This window comes from Coccinella septempunctata, chromosome 9 (genome assembly GCF_907165205.1).
Source record: "Coccinella septempunctata chromosome 9, icCocSept1.1, whole genome shotgun sequence".
In the NCBI taxonomy this organism is placed as follows: domain Eukaryota; kingdom Metazoa; phylum Arthropoda; class Insecta; order Coleoptera; family Coccinellidae; genus Coccinella; species Coccinella septempunctata.
The window spans coordinates 19,165,996-19,179,839 of NC_058197.1; the positions used below are offsets into that span (position 1 = coordinate 19,165,996).

General features: G+C 36.9%; 6 protein-coding genes across 7 annotated transcripts; 3 read left to right on the forward strand and 3 right to left on the reverse strand.

Annotated features, from left to right (window-relative positions):
• Window positions 1-24: 24 nt before the first annotated feature.
• On the reverse strand, window positions 25-2,513 carry LOC123320718 (mitochondrial-processing peptidase subunit beta). Its single transcript, XM_044908120.1, has 7 exons — window positions 2,353-2,513; window positions 2,142-2,235; window positions 1,950-2,080; window positions 1,436-1,892; window positions 680-966; window positions 435-627; window positions 25-380 (listed from the first exon to the last, which is right to left on the reverse strand). Exons 1-7 carry the CDS (start codon window positions 2,416-2,418, stop codon window positions 178-180), a joined length of 1,431 nt encoding a protein of 476 aa, XP_044764055.1. The 5' UTR covers window positions 2,419-2,513; the 3' UTR covers window positions 25-177.
• A 68-nt stretch (window positions 2,514-2,581) lies between these two features.
• LOC123320746 (N-alpha-acetyltransferase 10) lies at window positions 2,582-3,736 on the forward strand. 2 transcript variants are annotated; one of them, XM_044908155.1, is made up of 3 exons: window positions 2,582-2,706; window positions 2,988-3,285; window positions 3,344-3,736. In XM_044908155.1, the coding sequence occupies exons 2-3, from the start codon at window positions 3,138-3,140 to the stop codon at window positions 3,703-3,705; spliced, it is 510 nt and encodes a 169-aa protein (XP_044764090.1). In that variant the 5' UTR covers window positions 2,582-2,706; window positions 2,988-3,137; the 3' UTR covers window positions 3,706-3,736. The 2 variants fall into 2 exon arrangements, with proteins under 2 accessions (XP_044764090.1, XP_044764089.1); XM_044908154.1 differs by lacking the exon at window positions 2,582-2,706 and adding an exon at window positions 2,754-2,938.
• A 291-nt stretch (window positions 3,737-4,027) lies between these two features.
• On the forward strand, window positions 4,028-7,109 carry LOC123320706 (zinc finger protein 789-like). The gene is made up of 10 exons (XM_044908104.1): window positions 4,028-4,260; window positions 4,311-4,431; window positions 4,513-4,786; window positions 5,084-5,235; window positions 5,291-5,608; window positions 5,660-5,749; window positions 5,800-6,160; window positions 6,234-6,480; window positions 6,536-6,885; window positions 6,979-7,109. The coding sequence occupies exons 1-10, from the start codon at window positions 4,210-4,212 to the stop codon at window positions 7,058-7,060; spliced, it is 2,046 nt and encodes a 681-aa protein (XP_044764039.1). The 5' UTR covers window positions 4,028-4,209; the 3' UTR covers window positions 7,061-7,109.
• Window positions 7,110-7,323: 214 nt separating this feature from the next.
• Window positions 7,324-9,318, reverse strand: LOC123320724 (probable anion transporter 4, chloroplastic). The gene is made up of 3 exons (XM_044908127.1): window positions 8,921-9,318; window positions 8,712-8,864; window positions 7,324-8,658 (listed from the first exon to the last, which is right to left on the reverse strand). Exons 1-3 carry the CDS (start codon window positions 9,117-9,119, stop codon window positions 7,784-7,786), a joined length of 1,227 nt encoding a protein of 408 aa, XP_044764062.1. The 5' UTR covers window positions 9,120-9,318; the 3' UTR covers window positions 7,324-7,783.
• Window positions 9,319-9,425: 107 nt separating this feature from the next.
• Window positions 9,426-11,737, forward strand: LOC123320705 (protein SDA1 homolog). Its single transcript, XM_044908103.1, has one exon. The coding sequence runs from the start codon at window positions 9,518-9,520 to the stop codon at window positions 11,687-11,689; it is 2,172 nt and encodes a 723-aa protein (XP_044764038.1). The 5' UTR covers window positions 9,426-9,517; the 3' UTR covers window positions 11,690-11,737.
• A 49-nt stretch (window positions 11,738-11,786) lies between these two features.
• Window positions 11,787-13,784, reverse strand: LOC123320720 (chromosome partition protein Smc-like). The gene is made up of 9 exons (XM_044908122.1): window positions 13,548-13,784; window positions 13,329-13,492; window positions 13,113-13,272; window positions 12,942-13,061; window positions 12,727-12,887; window positions 12,491-12,674; window positions 12,289-12,432; window positions 12,031-12,232; window positions 11,787-11,975 (listed from the first exon to the last, which is right to left on the reverse strand). The coding sequence occupies exons 1-9, from the start codon at window positions 13,671-13,673 to the stop codon at window positions 11,914-11,916; spliced, it is 1,323 nt and encodes a 440-aa protein (XP_044764057.1). The 5' UTR covers window positions 13,674-13,784; the 3' UTR covers window positions 11,787-11,913.
• Window positions 13,785-13,844: the final 60 nt, after the last annotated feature.

The window sequence follows — 13,844 nt, forward strand, 5'->3', positions numbered from 1 at the left end:
AAATTCAAAAATAAAACCAATGCATCCACTGGTGAACATTTTTATCAAATAACTGTAGTACAATCATACACATACATTCTCATCTAGTATTTACAAATCAGAGTTGGAAAAAGGTTGACGAAAAAAATAATCAAGTATTTTACTTCGAGCAAAAACTGATCAAATAATTTATTAAAATTAGACACGTAGCCAGTACATGGAACTACGGATCCTGTTGTAGTCGGGTAGATTTTCAATAGGTCCTACAGCTGCAATAGCAGGACACCTGTCGTAAATGTATTTGAAGCATACATCACGAACGTTCTGTGCAGTTATGGAGTTGATTCTGTGAGTCAGTTCATGTGGCGGTATCCTACGACCGTAGCATAAGAATTGGCGACCTTAAACCAACAAATAAGTAGGAAACTATCGGATTACAAGGTTCTCGAACTTACCGATATCTTCGCATACTGAAGTTGAAGTATCCAACTGTAATAAGGTGTTGGCGGTCAACAGAGCCTTTGCCCTTTCGACTTCACCCTCGGTAATGTGTGTGCAGAGCCTTACAAACTCTTGTTGAATGTTGAACATCATGTCATCAATTTTAAGATGATCAGAAACAAAGTAGACACCCCACAGTCCAGTGTCCTATAAATGTGCAACAATTACATCTATAAACCCTCCGAAAAATCAATCTAACCTTATAGCATGTGTTGAAACTTTGATAAGAGTGGCAGAGGTCACCTTCAGCACTTGCTCTGGCCAAAGTGGTAGCATTTTGTTTAGCTGAGGCTTGGGACCTGTCCCATGCACCCAAGACAGTGGAAGCCACCATCAGTGTCAACAGATCAGGGTCTGTCCAACCCACACCCTCAACCGCTATTGCTACATGAGCTAGAGGTAGAGAGTCGTCCCTGACTCTGATTTCTGAACCTGTAAATCTACAGGGGGCCAAAGACGGTATATCGGAAATTGGTCCACCAGTTCCTGTAAACATAAGTTCCACTCAAGAAACGACCTTAAAATCTACAAACAGACATTTATTAATTGCAGGCTAAAAATCACATAATTCATTGAATTTTTCAAGTTAACAACAACAATTGTAACGTTTCGTCTGATAGACAAGCGGTAAGGGTCTTGGTTTTGACACAGCCCAGATATTATGAGCGATAAAGCTATAGTTTTGCCGATGACATTTCAGATGCCTTCTGAATTCGTCAATAGCGGCAATTTCACAAGGGGGCCTTGAAATCGGCTTCTTTATCCATCTCTTCTTGAAATAACACACTCCAAACGCTGGAGAAGAAGCTGGTACAGGCTTACAAAAACCCATATTTCAACACTGAGAATTTGAATAACAGTTTAAACTCTTATTGACAGTCAGAGGGTAATGTCAAACGAAATTCATAGAAAGAAATCAAAATTTTTGCCGAAATTAACATAAAAAGACACTCACCAGTAATATGTGTCTCCACCAACTTGCATAATTCGTCATGGTTAACACCTCCAGCTCCAGCAACAACCATCCTACCTGGACTGTAATGACTGTCAAGGTAACTCCTCAAGTCAGTTGCATTGATCCTCTTGATATTTTCAGTGGGCCCCAAGATGGTATTGGCCAATGGTGTACCTTGATAGGCTGTTGAGTGTAGGTGGTCGAATACAACTTCCTGTAGGTTAGATTCAACTTCTTGCATTTCTCTAAGGATGACACCTCTCTCACGTTCGATTTCTTGCTCCCCAAGCTTGGCATTTTGAACAATGTCAGCTAAAATTTCTATCGCCTTTGGTACATCTTTGGCAAGACATCTAGAGTAGTATACGGTTTGTTCTCTACTTGTGTAGGCATTCAACTGAGCTCCCATATCTTCAATTTCGATTTCCAACTGGCCTTGGGTCCTTTTGCCAGTTCCCTGAAATACAAGTTACAAGATAGGAACCTAGGATAGGATTTTATATCTTAAGAATACCTTAAAAGCCATATGTTCCATGAAATGGGCTACCCCATTATTTTTAGAATTTTCATAGCGACTACCTGCGTCAATCCAAATACCAACAGTTGCTGTCTGAGAACCCCAGTCTTCGGTAGCCACACGAACCCCTGTGTTTATTGAGGAAGGTGGAATTAAATGAAGAAAAGTAAAAAAGCAAAGGTCACATACCCGAATTGAGTGTTGTGCAGGTTGTTGGAGGTACATTTAAAACTGGAACTTCGTTTTTCAAGGCGGTGGATGCATTTCTTATACTTTTAGTGGCCTGAAAGAAGAAATTTTAAGAGTATTCTTCATTTTTTAATTACGTAATTGTAGGTTAAGATGAACTTTGAGGGGCCTTTGCTCGGAGAAATTGCATAATGGGTTATTCGCAAATTACCTTCAATACACCGGAATTTTTGGAAAATTTCGCGATAGAATTAGATAATTTGAGAATTGACGACATTTTCGTGATTTATTTCAATCGGTCGAGAAATGAAATATCCTGAAATATCTGACAATCTCTAGTTGACACTTGACAGATAGAACACAGAACCACAAAGATGAAAACCAGAAAATATCGATCACTCCGTATACTCCGAAGAGTACTCTCGGTTTACTCTCTCTCTCTGGTTCAGAATTTTACGTCATTTCTATGTATTTTGCTAATTGGAGGTTAAATTTGCGAATTGTTGAATTCCGTAGATTTTTCTGATTTTTACCTACGAATAGAAAGTCAATTTGAAGTTCATTGGTAAGAAATGTTTAGATTATGATAATGAGATTGATTGATAAAATTGGCTAATTTGATAACCTTTGGATATCCCGTCAAATATGGCGATTTTTGGCATTACTTCATGATGCTAGTGCATTACACCGACAAGTTTGGGATATTGAATCGTATATTTTCAACATTTTATCAATGATTATTTTCATTTTGAGTTGGATCTGGGCATTCACAGTTTTGTCTGTTTTCATTTTCACTGGTGAGTCTTAGAATTTTCCATTGAAATGTTTTATTTGTCCCTATTACAGCCTGGTACTTAATACTTCTTTGGTTGAGAAGTAAGTTTGAAGTTGTGAATTCGATCCTTGGATTCAGCGAATCAACAAATTCTCAAATACAAGACTTGAAAAGAGTAAGAAACAAGTTGAGGAAGTCAAGGTTAGATTGAGCAAAAAAAAATGAATATAAGATGTGCAAAACCCGAGGATTTGATGAATATGCAGCACTGCAATTTACTATGTTTACCAGAAAATTACCAAATGAAATATTATTTTTACCATGGACTCAGTTGGCCCCAATTGAGTTATGTTGCGGAAGATGAAAAAGGTAATGTTCTAGGTTAGAGTCCAAAGTACATTGTGTAATTAAATTTTTTTTTCCATAGGTAATATAGTGGGATATGTTCTTGCTAAAATGGAGGAGGACACGGAAGAGATGAAACACGGTCATATAACTTCATTGGCAGTGAAAAGGTCTCATAGAAGACTTGGTCTTGCTCAGAAGTTGATGGATCAAGCTTCAGAAGCTATGGTCGAATGTTTTGATGCCAAATATGTATCTTTACATGTTCGAAAGAGTAACAGAGCAGCTTTGAATTTGTACAAAAATTCTCTAAAGTTTGAAACTGTGGAAATCGAACCTAAATATTATGCAGATGGGGAAGATGCTTACTCTATGAGAAGAGATCTTACGGAATTCGCAACAAAAATGGCCAGCGAAGTAGTTGATAGCAATGAAACTACCTGAATTAATGTGGAAAATAAAACATTTCAATAAATCTTTTTCTGTTTCTTAGAAGTCGAATTTAATGATTCAAATTGATCATATTGACCATAGGTATACAACTTCCATAAAACTACCAATTTGATGATAATTTAGAATTTAGGCTTTATGATAAAGATAGGAGAAAGAATCAAACGAATATTCATTTCCGAATATAGTTGAATTTGAAATTTCAGTTTTGATTTCGTTTTTGAAAAATTTAGCTGAACCATAGAAATTTAGCTAGGGATGACATGTCATTAATTTTTGATAACGTCAACCATAGATAACCTAACGTCAACGTCAATCGCCATTTTTTTACCGACCCTACATTTGTCAGTTACCGAAATTTTATTTACCGATAGAACCTATTGTTTATTGTCATTTTCAAATATTTTGAAAATAAAATATAAATATTTGAAAATCCTGTCGAATTCACTGTCTTAAGCGCTTATTTTTTCCAATTATATTAATACTGAAATTCTAATTATGGAAACACCTATACAGGATGATTACAAAGCAATTACTTTCTTGAATAATGTATGTAGGTAATTTTCGCTTAATTTTTCACTGAAAAACTCAATTTTCAGACTGGTGATGTTGAAGATGGTTCTTCGGCTATATTCATGGATGGTCAATATTTCATACCAGCCAATACTAAAACAATTTTACTCCCTGATGATGAAACGCAGTATCTCATTCACAATACAGGTTTGATTATTTGACTTTATTCTTAAGCATAATAATTGTTTAAGGCCTAACATCGAGGAATTCCAGTTGATTTTATTCTAGGAGATATATTGTTCAACTGCACTGACGACAATGCCATTTTCAACAGTAATGAAGTATTCCATCTGGTGAATAATATAGAAAACGAAGAGGTTCAGGATCAGAATCAAATTGTTTATTTTACTAATGATGTTGATGTATCACCTAAGGGTGAAATTAGTTTAATGGATGTTATCGAGCCTTCCATGATTAAAAATAAAACCGAGACTGAATTTTTAAACTTGGGATCTATTTTGGATGTCAGAAATGAGAATGAATTCATGGAAAATGACGAAACGTTAGTAAATTGAAAGTAATTGGTCCAAAAGTGTCATTGTTGAGTTTGGGAATTGATTAACGTGCAAATTGTATTAGTATATGATCAAGAGGCTCTGCAAACTCCACAAAGAAACTGAGGATTTCCTTAAAGGAAAAATAATTGGTCATTTTTAAAAGGGATTATGAATTTCCATACTGATTTAAATATGAAAGTTAATTAAACATCTAATTTTTTTGACCTCTTATGTTCCTTTGAATGCTACTGAGAGATTGAAAATCTTTTATATGAATAATATCATTGGAAATCAATATTTAGGAATGGATTACAGTACATTGTCCAGTTACAGAACTTCAATTCGTTTCAAAATGCCGGAGATGTAAAAATGGAGAATATTTCAGAACAGTCTTATAATACATTCGAAGGTGATGTTGAATCTTCATTACCAGTTGATATTTCTAAGATAACAGGTGAATAAATAGTTAATTTTAATGGTACAAGTTAGTATCAAATCTGAATTTTCAGGTAAAAATTTATTGACCGGGCAAACAGTGACGTTAGATAGCTATTTGGAAAAAGTAAGGAACTCTAGCAAAGAATTAATTTTGAATCAAACAGAGGGTAATTCGAGGAGGAAAAACGAACAAACTGCCCTCTCGAACTTACTCAATAAAAAATTGACCATCGGCAAGACGCTCAAAGGCCAACGTTTGATTGGGAAAGTAATACATGTGGGCAAGAAAGATGCGCAAGAAGAACAGGCTGTGATAGATATGCAATCGGAAACCGTTGAGGAGCTTCATCTTCCAGATGAAATCGGTGTTGATTTATCTGCGTCTTACTGTAAGTTTAAAGATTCGAATGAGGATCCGGTTCAAATTGTAACAATTTCAGATGATGCCGTTGAAAATCATGTTCCTAATTCTGTGATAATAGAGGATAATCAAAACGACGAAGAAAATATACTGTTGGAGAACATGAACGGTAAGGTAGATCTCTAAACTTAACAATCCTTCTTGTAAAATGAATTTCAGAGATGTTGATACTGGACAGACCGGAAGTTGCCATTGAATTCGATGACCGTCCCAATGAAGATCAAACGACGGATGATAAAAAAATCGATGAGCACATGGTGGAGTATGTAACAAAAACAATGTCGAATCTGATGAACATGGAGGTGGTCTTGAAGAAGTTAAAGAGGAAAAACTTGTTGATCAAGGTATTGGAGAGGGTTATCGAGGACGATCAAGTGAAGGTCAATACGTCTCAGGTGAGGGGGCACCTCGAGATGTTGGGGGGATGGCAGAAGCACGAGTACGAAGAGAAGTGGGTGTTCAAGATGGACACCGAGAAAGGGGATGATGGGAATGACGAATGGCTCGAGCTTTGGTCAAGGTAACTTTGTTGTAACCTTGATATTTTGGTTTATTTTTCAGTTTCTTCGGTAAAATGAGTGATTAATTTTCAGAAAATTTCCTGAAACCATGAAACTCGCCATATCCATCATCAAGGTGGACGATCGGATCAAATCGACCAAGGTCAATCTGAATTATAATCTGGAGAAGTGCAACGTGTGTTCCAAGGGGTTCAAGTCCACGTACAAGCTGAGAACGCACATGAAGTTGTCGCACAATGTCGATTATCAGTATAGGTGTCAGATTTGTGATCAATCCTTGGAAAATAAGGAAGTTTATTATCAACATCGAAAGTACCATGTGAGTTTTACAAGGTAAACATGTCAGACATGTTGGGAATCTAAATTTTCTTCAGGTGGACATGAAAGAACTGTTTCCTTGTACGGAGTGCGGAAGGCACTTTTTAAACGTTCAAAAATTATTGAAGCACCTGAGCACCCACAGTAACGACGGTTTGAGGGTGAATTGGACGGTTTGTGGGGAATCCACTGAAAATGTATCGACATGGAAGGAGGATGGGTGTAAAAATGAATCGAGCAACAAATCTAACAAGCTATTTCAGGGTAGGAACCGTTCAGTGGAGGGAAATATCGACGTTAAGAACTGTTACGTCTGCAAGGTTTGCAACAGGACGTTCTCCAGGTACTCGAACTTGCAAAGACATTCTGAAATTCACGGTACAAAGAACTCCATGGCAATTTACAGGTGAGATTAATCAGGTGTGACGTTTGACCAAGACTTTTGTGTTTTGCTTATCGTTGAGTTAAATGTGAGTTCATTGAGAACGTTTTTTTTCAGTTGCAGTATGTGTGGTTGCACCTACAATTACATCTCATCGTTAACCCGTCACATTGTTCAAAATCATATATCGGCTACGTAATCTAATTTATTGTCAGGGAATCTGTTGGAAAATAAAGTGATTTTAAAAATTGTTGTGTTTTAAAAAGATTCTTATCACTAAACTACAGTTTTTCCATCGGAAACTTAATTTTCTCTGCTGATTTAGGTTGGATCAAATTTGGATGGGTAATTTTTCGTCAAACTTCTTCGTATCAATTTTTTTATCATCTGGTGGTTGATTAGACGTTTTTTAGAGAGAACACGGTGTATTTTACATTTTTACATGTCGAAAAATGAGCATCATTAAGTACTATATTCTTTAATGACCTCAATATTTATATACATCTCTTCTTTATGTTAAAATCATATGTACACTTTTTATAAACATTTTTGCTCCATTACATAACAAATTAATCGATTATTTCTCATATAGAAGTCTATTTCGTTGGTTGGCTTTCGGAAAATAATAAATATTCACAGTACATTAAATCTTTCCTTCAGCGGAGATATTCAAGTTGAAAACGATCATAAAAGATCACTTTCATCTAAAATATGCAAATCTATCGAAACGACCCTCAATCTTTAGTTTTTTCCCAAATATTCAATAATAAAAACAACTATAAACGACTCTACTTTATGAGATCCATTTGTACCTTCCGGTCCTAGAGAAACCAAACGGAAAATCCTTTCTGTACTTGGAAATGGTCTCGTTAATAAATCTCCAGTGATACCAACATTAGATATCGTAGAAATTAAAAAAGATTCACAGGACCTGCGTGGCCATGCTGTTTGTGAAGTAGATGAAAGCTCCCACGATGTTGATCAGGGTGGCCCCGAAGAACACGCTCATCCACTTACCACCGGAGGCGGTCACCAAGGAGGCTGTGACAGGACCGCACAGCACCCCCGGTATGGTGGCTATGGTGTTGCTGATGGCAAAGGTGGTGCCAGCGTGGTTGGGGGCGATATCCACGTGGTTACTGAGGTGGCCCGCGCTGTTTGAGGCTGAAAGCCCCATCGATATGCTGACAAATAACAGGGCTAGGGCTAGATGGTCGACAACGCCGAATATGGCGAGGAAGAGGGCCGGTCCTATCAGTCCTATGGAGGTCATCAGTCTTCTAACGTTCAAAACGGACCAGCCTTTGTTCTGGAGTAGACCGTCGGCTAGATGGCCACATATTATGCCGATTATCGAGTTGACGATGTAAGGAACAGCCGTTAGGCTTAAACTGTGAGCGTCCCCGCCTAAATATCTTGTTAAGTAGGTCGGGAGCCACTGCATTATGATGTACGAGGACCAGTTCATAGCAAAATGGGCAACGTAGATCGCCCATAAGGGCCTGCTCAGTATGAAGTCCGCCCAACGTATACTCCTCGTCACAACTTTGGGCATGTGTAAGGGTATGGTGTCTTCGCCTAGGAAAGCCCCTTCGGGGTACAAAGTGAACCAGAGAAGGACCCATAAGAATCCCAGAGAACCAAACCAGTAGAAGCAGGCTTCCCAGCTCAAATGCGGGCAGATGATCGAGGCAACAGTTTGGCCTACCGAGCCTGAAGCTAGGAGATAGCTGAAGGCTCTAGAACGTTCCTCCACTGGTATACTATGAGCGAATAGGTGGAATATAGTGGGCAAACCTGAAATTTCCAAGTTTTAAACTTGTTTCAGAAGTATTCAACGCTAAGCTCACCTAAACCTTCAGCGAACCCTAAAACTTTCCTACATATAACCAATGCTGTTATACTACTTGCTAGGAAAGGTGTAATAAAAGTGGCTATGCTCCACAAGAGAACGCTACATATAAGGATATTCTTAGCCCCCAGTCTGTTCACCCAGAAACTACCTGAAAACAAAACGCTTATCATATGAGCGAATTAAAGCAGGGTAAGAATGGTTTACCCAATAATTGACTCGTTAAATACCCTCCAGCAAATGCTGACAAGATCCAACCCTGAGCGTGCATAGACCATTGGAAAATATCGGTCATGGGGACGATGGCGATCGGCATTATAACTCTATCGGCGCTATTTATGAAATTTGCTGCGCTACATAATGCAACGATCCTTGACGTTCTAGTGAGACCTCGTATTTTTACCATTTTCGTGCTATTCCACGTTTACATTTGGTGAAGAATGAATTAATTCAGGTAGGTTTTGTGTTATAGAGCCATAACCTTTGCATTTTAATTGAATAATATGCTTTGGCAGCGAATTAGAGCAATTTGTTCCCAATCGACTTTGTTATAATCTTTTGAATCAGTGCTTCTGTGGCATTTGTCAAGGTGACAGCTACTGACGAAATTTTTAAGGTTAGGTTAGGATCAAAGACAAGAGAACAGAGACAAGATTTTCTCTATGTCTTCAGTATTCTATGATGGAAAAGGTTATGTTTATCTATGATCTATATCTATGATTCTAACCTTAAAGTTTCTTCTCGTGTGTTTTCGTTGTGATTGAACATGTTTGAGTGAAAAATAGAAAATTTGAACAATAAACAATGGTTCGACACAATAATCAGTTAGAAAATAACTTGCCACAACTCCAGTATTTAATAAAAAAAGATCCGGAATCGTACAAAGATGATTTCCTCAATCAATATCGAAATTTTCAAGGTATACTTTCAGTGTTTTGTGGCACTCCAGAACAACCTAATAAAAAATTGGAAGATTTGGTGATGTTCGTAGCTCAAGTGGTCCAATGCTACCCGACTGAACTAGAACAGTTTCCGAAACAGTTGATAGATATTTTGGAAAAGTACGACACAGTTCTAGACAAGGAAATGAGAATGCAGTTATGCCGTGCCTTGATCCTATTGAGAAACAAACAGTTGCTCCTCCCCAATGACCTACTGGAGTTATTTTTCAAACTGTTGAGATGCGACGATAAGAATCTCCGCGATTATCTCAGAACTCACATAATCACAGACATAAAAAATTTAAACGCAAAACACAAGAATGCCAAGCTGAATACGTCCCTCCAAAACTTTATGTTCACGATGTTGAAAGATAACAATTCCAGAGCAGCCAAAATGTCGGTGGATATAATGATAGAGCTGTACAAGAAAAATGTTTGGAACGACACTAAAACTGTGAACGTAATTGCTACAGGATGTTTCTCGAAAATCACCAAAGTTATGGTGGCTTCCTTGAAATTCTTCTTGGGAAAGGACGAAGACGAAAAATCGGATAATTCTGATTCAGACGATGACGTTGACCCGAAAGAAGTGATGATGGCTAATAAATTCAACAAAAAAACCCGTAAAAGGGAAAAGAACTTAGCTAAAGTGAAGAAGATGGCTGCTAAAGCGTATAAGAAGAAATCCAAGAGTGAATCTTTCAATTTTTCAGCTTTACATCTAATTCACGACCCACAAGGTATGGCCGAAAAATTATTCCACCAGTTGGAAACTACTACGAAGAGGTTCGAAGTGAAATTGATGACACTCGATGTCGTATCTCGTCTCATCGGTTTGCATCAATTATTCCTCTTCAATTTTTACAGTTATATTCAGAGATTCATGCAGCCTCATCAGAGGGAAGTGACTAGGATTTTACAGTTTGCAGCGCAAGCTAGTCACGAGTTGGTACCACCCGACGTAATTGAACCGGTACTTAAGACATTGGCTAATAATTTCATTACCGAGAGGAATTCTTCAGATGTCATGGCGATTGGTTTGAACGCTGTTAAAGAAATTTGTAGCCGTTGTCCCTTAGCAATGAGCGAGGATTTACTTCAGGATTTGGCGGAATATAAAAATTACAGAGAAAGGGCTGTGATGATGGCCTCCAGAGGTCTAGTTCACCTATTTAGGAACATAAGACCTCAGTTGTTACGAAAGAAGGACAGAGGTAGGCCTACTGAAGCTACAGAAGAACTTGTTGATATGCAGTATGGTGGAGTAAATGCGGCAGATTATGTGAAAGGTGCAGATGTCCTCCTCAGAAATCATAAGGAAGAAGTGGAAGTGAACTCTGACTCTGGATCAGACGACGATGAGTGGGTAGATGTTCAACATTCTTCAGATGAAGAAATGGTTGAAGCTGAAGAAGATGACTCAGACAATGCAGAAGAGGAAGAAGACGAAGCTGGTTACGAAGAAGAAGACGCTGAAGACGAAGAGGATGATGAAGAATCAGGAAGCGACGAAGACACCGAGAACGAGAATAAGGAAAAACCTCTCACAAAAGTAGAAAGGAAAAAATTGAAGGCGAAACGAAAGTTACAACAGAAAGTCGACAAAGTGGAATTGGCTAAGAAGGTAACGCTTGAGCGCATCCTAACAGACGAAGACTTCAAGAGGATAGACATGGCCAATATCAAGAAACAGGTGTTCTCTGCAACGAAAGGGTTGAAGAGGCTTGCCGAGCAAGATGTGAAAGAACGTTCTGAACTCGTTAAATTGGGGGACATCGAGAATATCTACAAGAAGAGGAAGCACGATAAAGCCACCAGGGTGGAAAGCGTACGGAAGGGTCAAGAGGGTAGGGAACCTTTTGGATACAAAGACGGGAGGGTGAATATTCACTGTTCGAAAACAAACAGGGAGAAGAGGAAGAATAAGAACTTCCAGATGATGCGACACAAGGTGAAAGCTAAAGTGAAGAAAAGTTTTAAGGATAAACAGGTGGCGCTGAGAAATCACTTGTTGAAATTGAAGAAAATGAAATGATTGACTTTGTAAATATGTTTGTTAAGTTAATAAAGTATTTAAAATTAACTCTTAGTTTTACTGACACTATTTTTTGGACTGGAATGAAATTATCTACTTTATTTCATAGAGAAAAACAAAAGTAGTTTGATTTATTTAAAAAACGTTAAAAAAATAAAATATTATATAAACAAAAACATAAAACAGCATCTTTTCATAAAACACAAAAAGTAGCAAATCTTTCATCAATTCCTCTGCTCTGCAAACAATGTGGAAGATGATATTTTCTTCGTGAGGAGGCCGTTTACTGTAAAAATAAAAAATTAGATAATTACTCGGACACTGGCAGGTTTTCATCTCACGTTTGACCATTTCTCTCTTTTCTTTCTCCAATGTTTTTATCTTGTCTTGAGCCTGTGTCAATTCCACCATCATCCTTTCCGTTTCTTCGTCATTGAACTTTACTTTGTACTCGTGAAATTCTTTGAAGAGCTGATTGTTTTGAAATATCTGCTCTTTTATGAGTTCGTCTTTAGACTTGATTACTTCCATAAGTTCTTCCACCTTCAAGAGTAAAATCACTCAATTTAGCAGAAAAAAATATTATCAAGTTACTTTACCTCTTGTGCTTTGGAATCGTAATGTTTATTGTAGTTTCTTATCACTTGATTGGCTTGCTCCATGTCTTCTTTCAATTCGGTATATTGTTCAGTTTTTTTAGCAATAGCTATGGCCGAATTCTCTAAATCCCTTATATATTCCATCTGTAAAATAATCATTTTAATTCTTGATAAGTTACAGAACATTTGATCAATCCCTTACTATTTGATTTTCCAATTCCTTAATTTTATTTTCATTTTCTTGGTTCGTTTTAGTCATGTGGAAAATTTCACTCTCCAGGTTTTTGTTAACCTTTTCTAAATTCATACAATCCATCTTCAACCTGTCTATCAGGGAAAGATTGTCCAAATTATCCAATCTCATTTTTTCCATTCTTTTCAATAACCTTTTAATATAGGAATAATTAAAGAAAAACTTATGAAGCTCAGTGAACCTACCTTGAACTAGATTCAGACTTTGAATAATTCTCATTTTTTACAATTTTGATGTCGGAAATGACTTTCACTATTTTACCAGAAACTTCTGATACTTTCTCAGTGAGTAAAGACTCGCACTGTCTCAAACAATAGAAGAAAACTTTGTTGACACTCTGCATATCCTAAAATAATTTCGTCAAATATAACTTTGCTACATATTAATCAACTGTAAATACCTGTCTGAATTTTCTTTCTAATTCTCCGATATACACTCTACTTTCAGTTATTTCATTATCTTTCAGAGTCAACTTCTTTGACAAATCTACAATTTGCTTTGACAAACCCCGATTGGTGTCCTAAAATATTGTTTTTGTTAGATCAAACAGTGAACTCAACTTTTTCCTTACCTGTAGCGTTTTCATATTAGTTTCCATTTCTTCGAATAAATCTTTTTGACTAGTGATGGCCATTTCGATGGATAGCAGGATCAAATTCTTAATTTTAGATTTTTCATAAAATATTACTCGGCACTTTGACCTACTGGAATTAACTTCACATTTCATCAACCTGAAAACAACGTTCTGATGAATGACAAAAGCAGCTTATGCTTTGAAAAAATTTACATTTCTTTACTCAAATTCAGCAAGAGCATTTCTAAGAGATGTTTCTCAAATTCATCAAAGTCTATATCTAAGGATTGCTCCTTCTTCATTATTGGAAAATTGTTTCTATGTATCACAGTCGTGTAGTTGAAAAGAAAATTGTTTTCATCTCTCAGTTTTATAAGCTAAAAAGCAAGGCTGAATGAATAAACTGGTCCAGTCTTTCTCTTTCCATCTTACCAAGATACCCTCATCATCTTTTTTAACTACGATATTGAGACTTTTTTGTCCACAGCAAGTTCCATCATCAATTTCTATAAAATGTAGCTTATTATGAATAGGTTCATTATCTCTTGGGAAAGACATCTTATTTATTTTCGACTCATTGAAGAACACAACATAAAAGAAGCTACAAAAATTGCTGAATTTTTTTAAAACGGCTCACAGAATATGCGTTCAAATTTTTATCATAGAACAGAGACAAGAGCCATAGAACAATAGAAAAATAGAGTTAGGTTAGGTTTGGTTAACCTAACT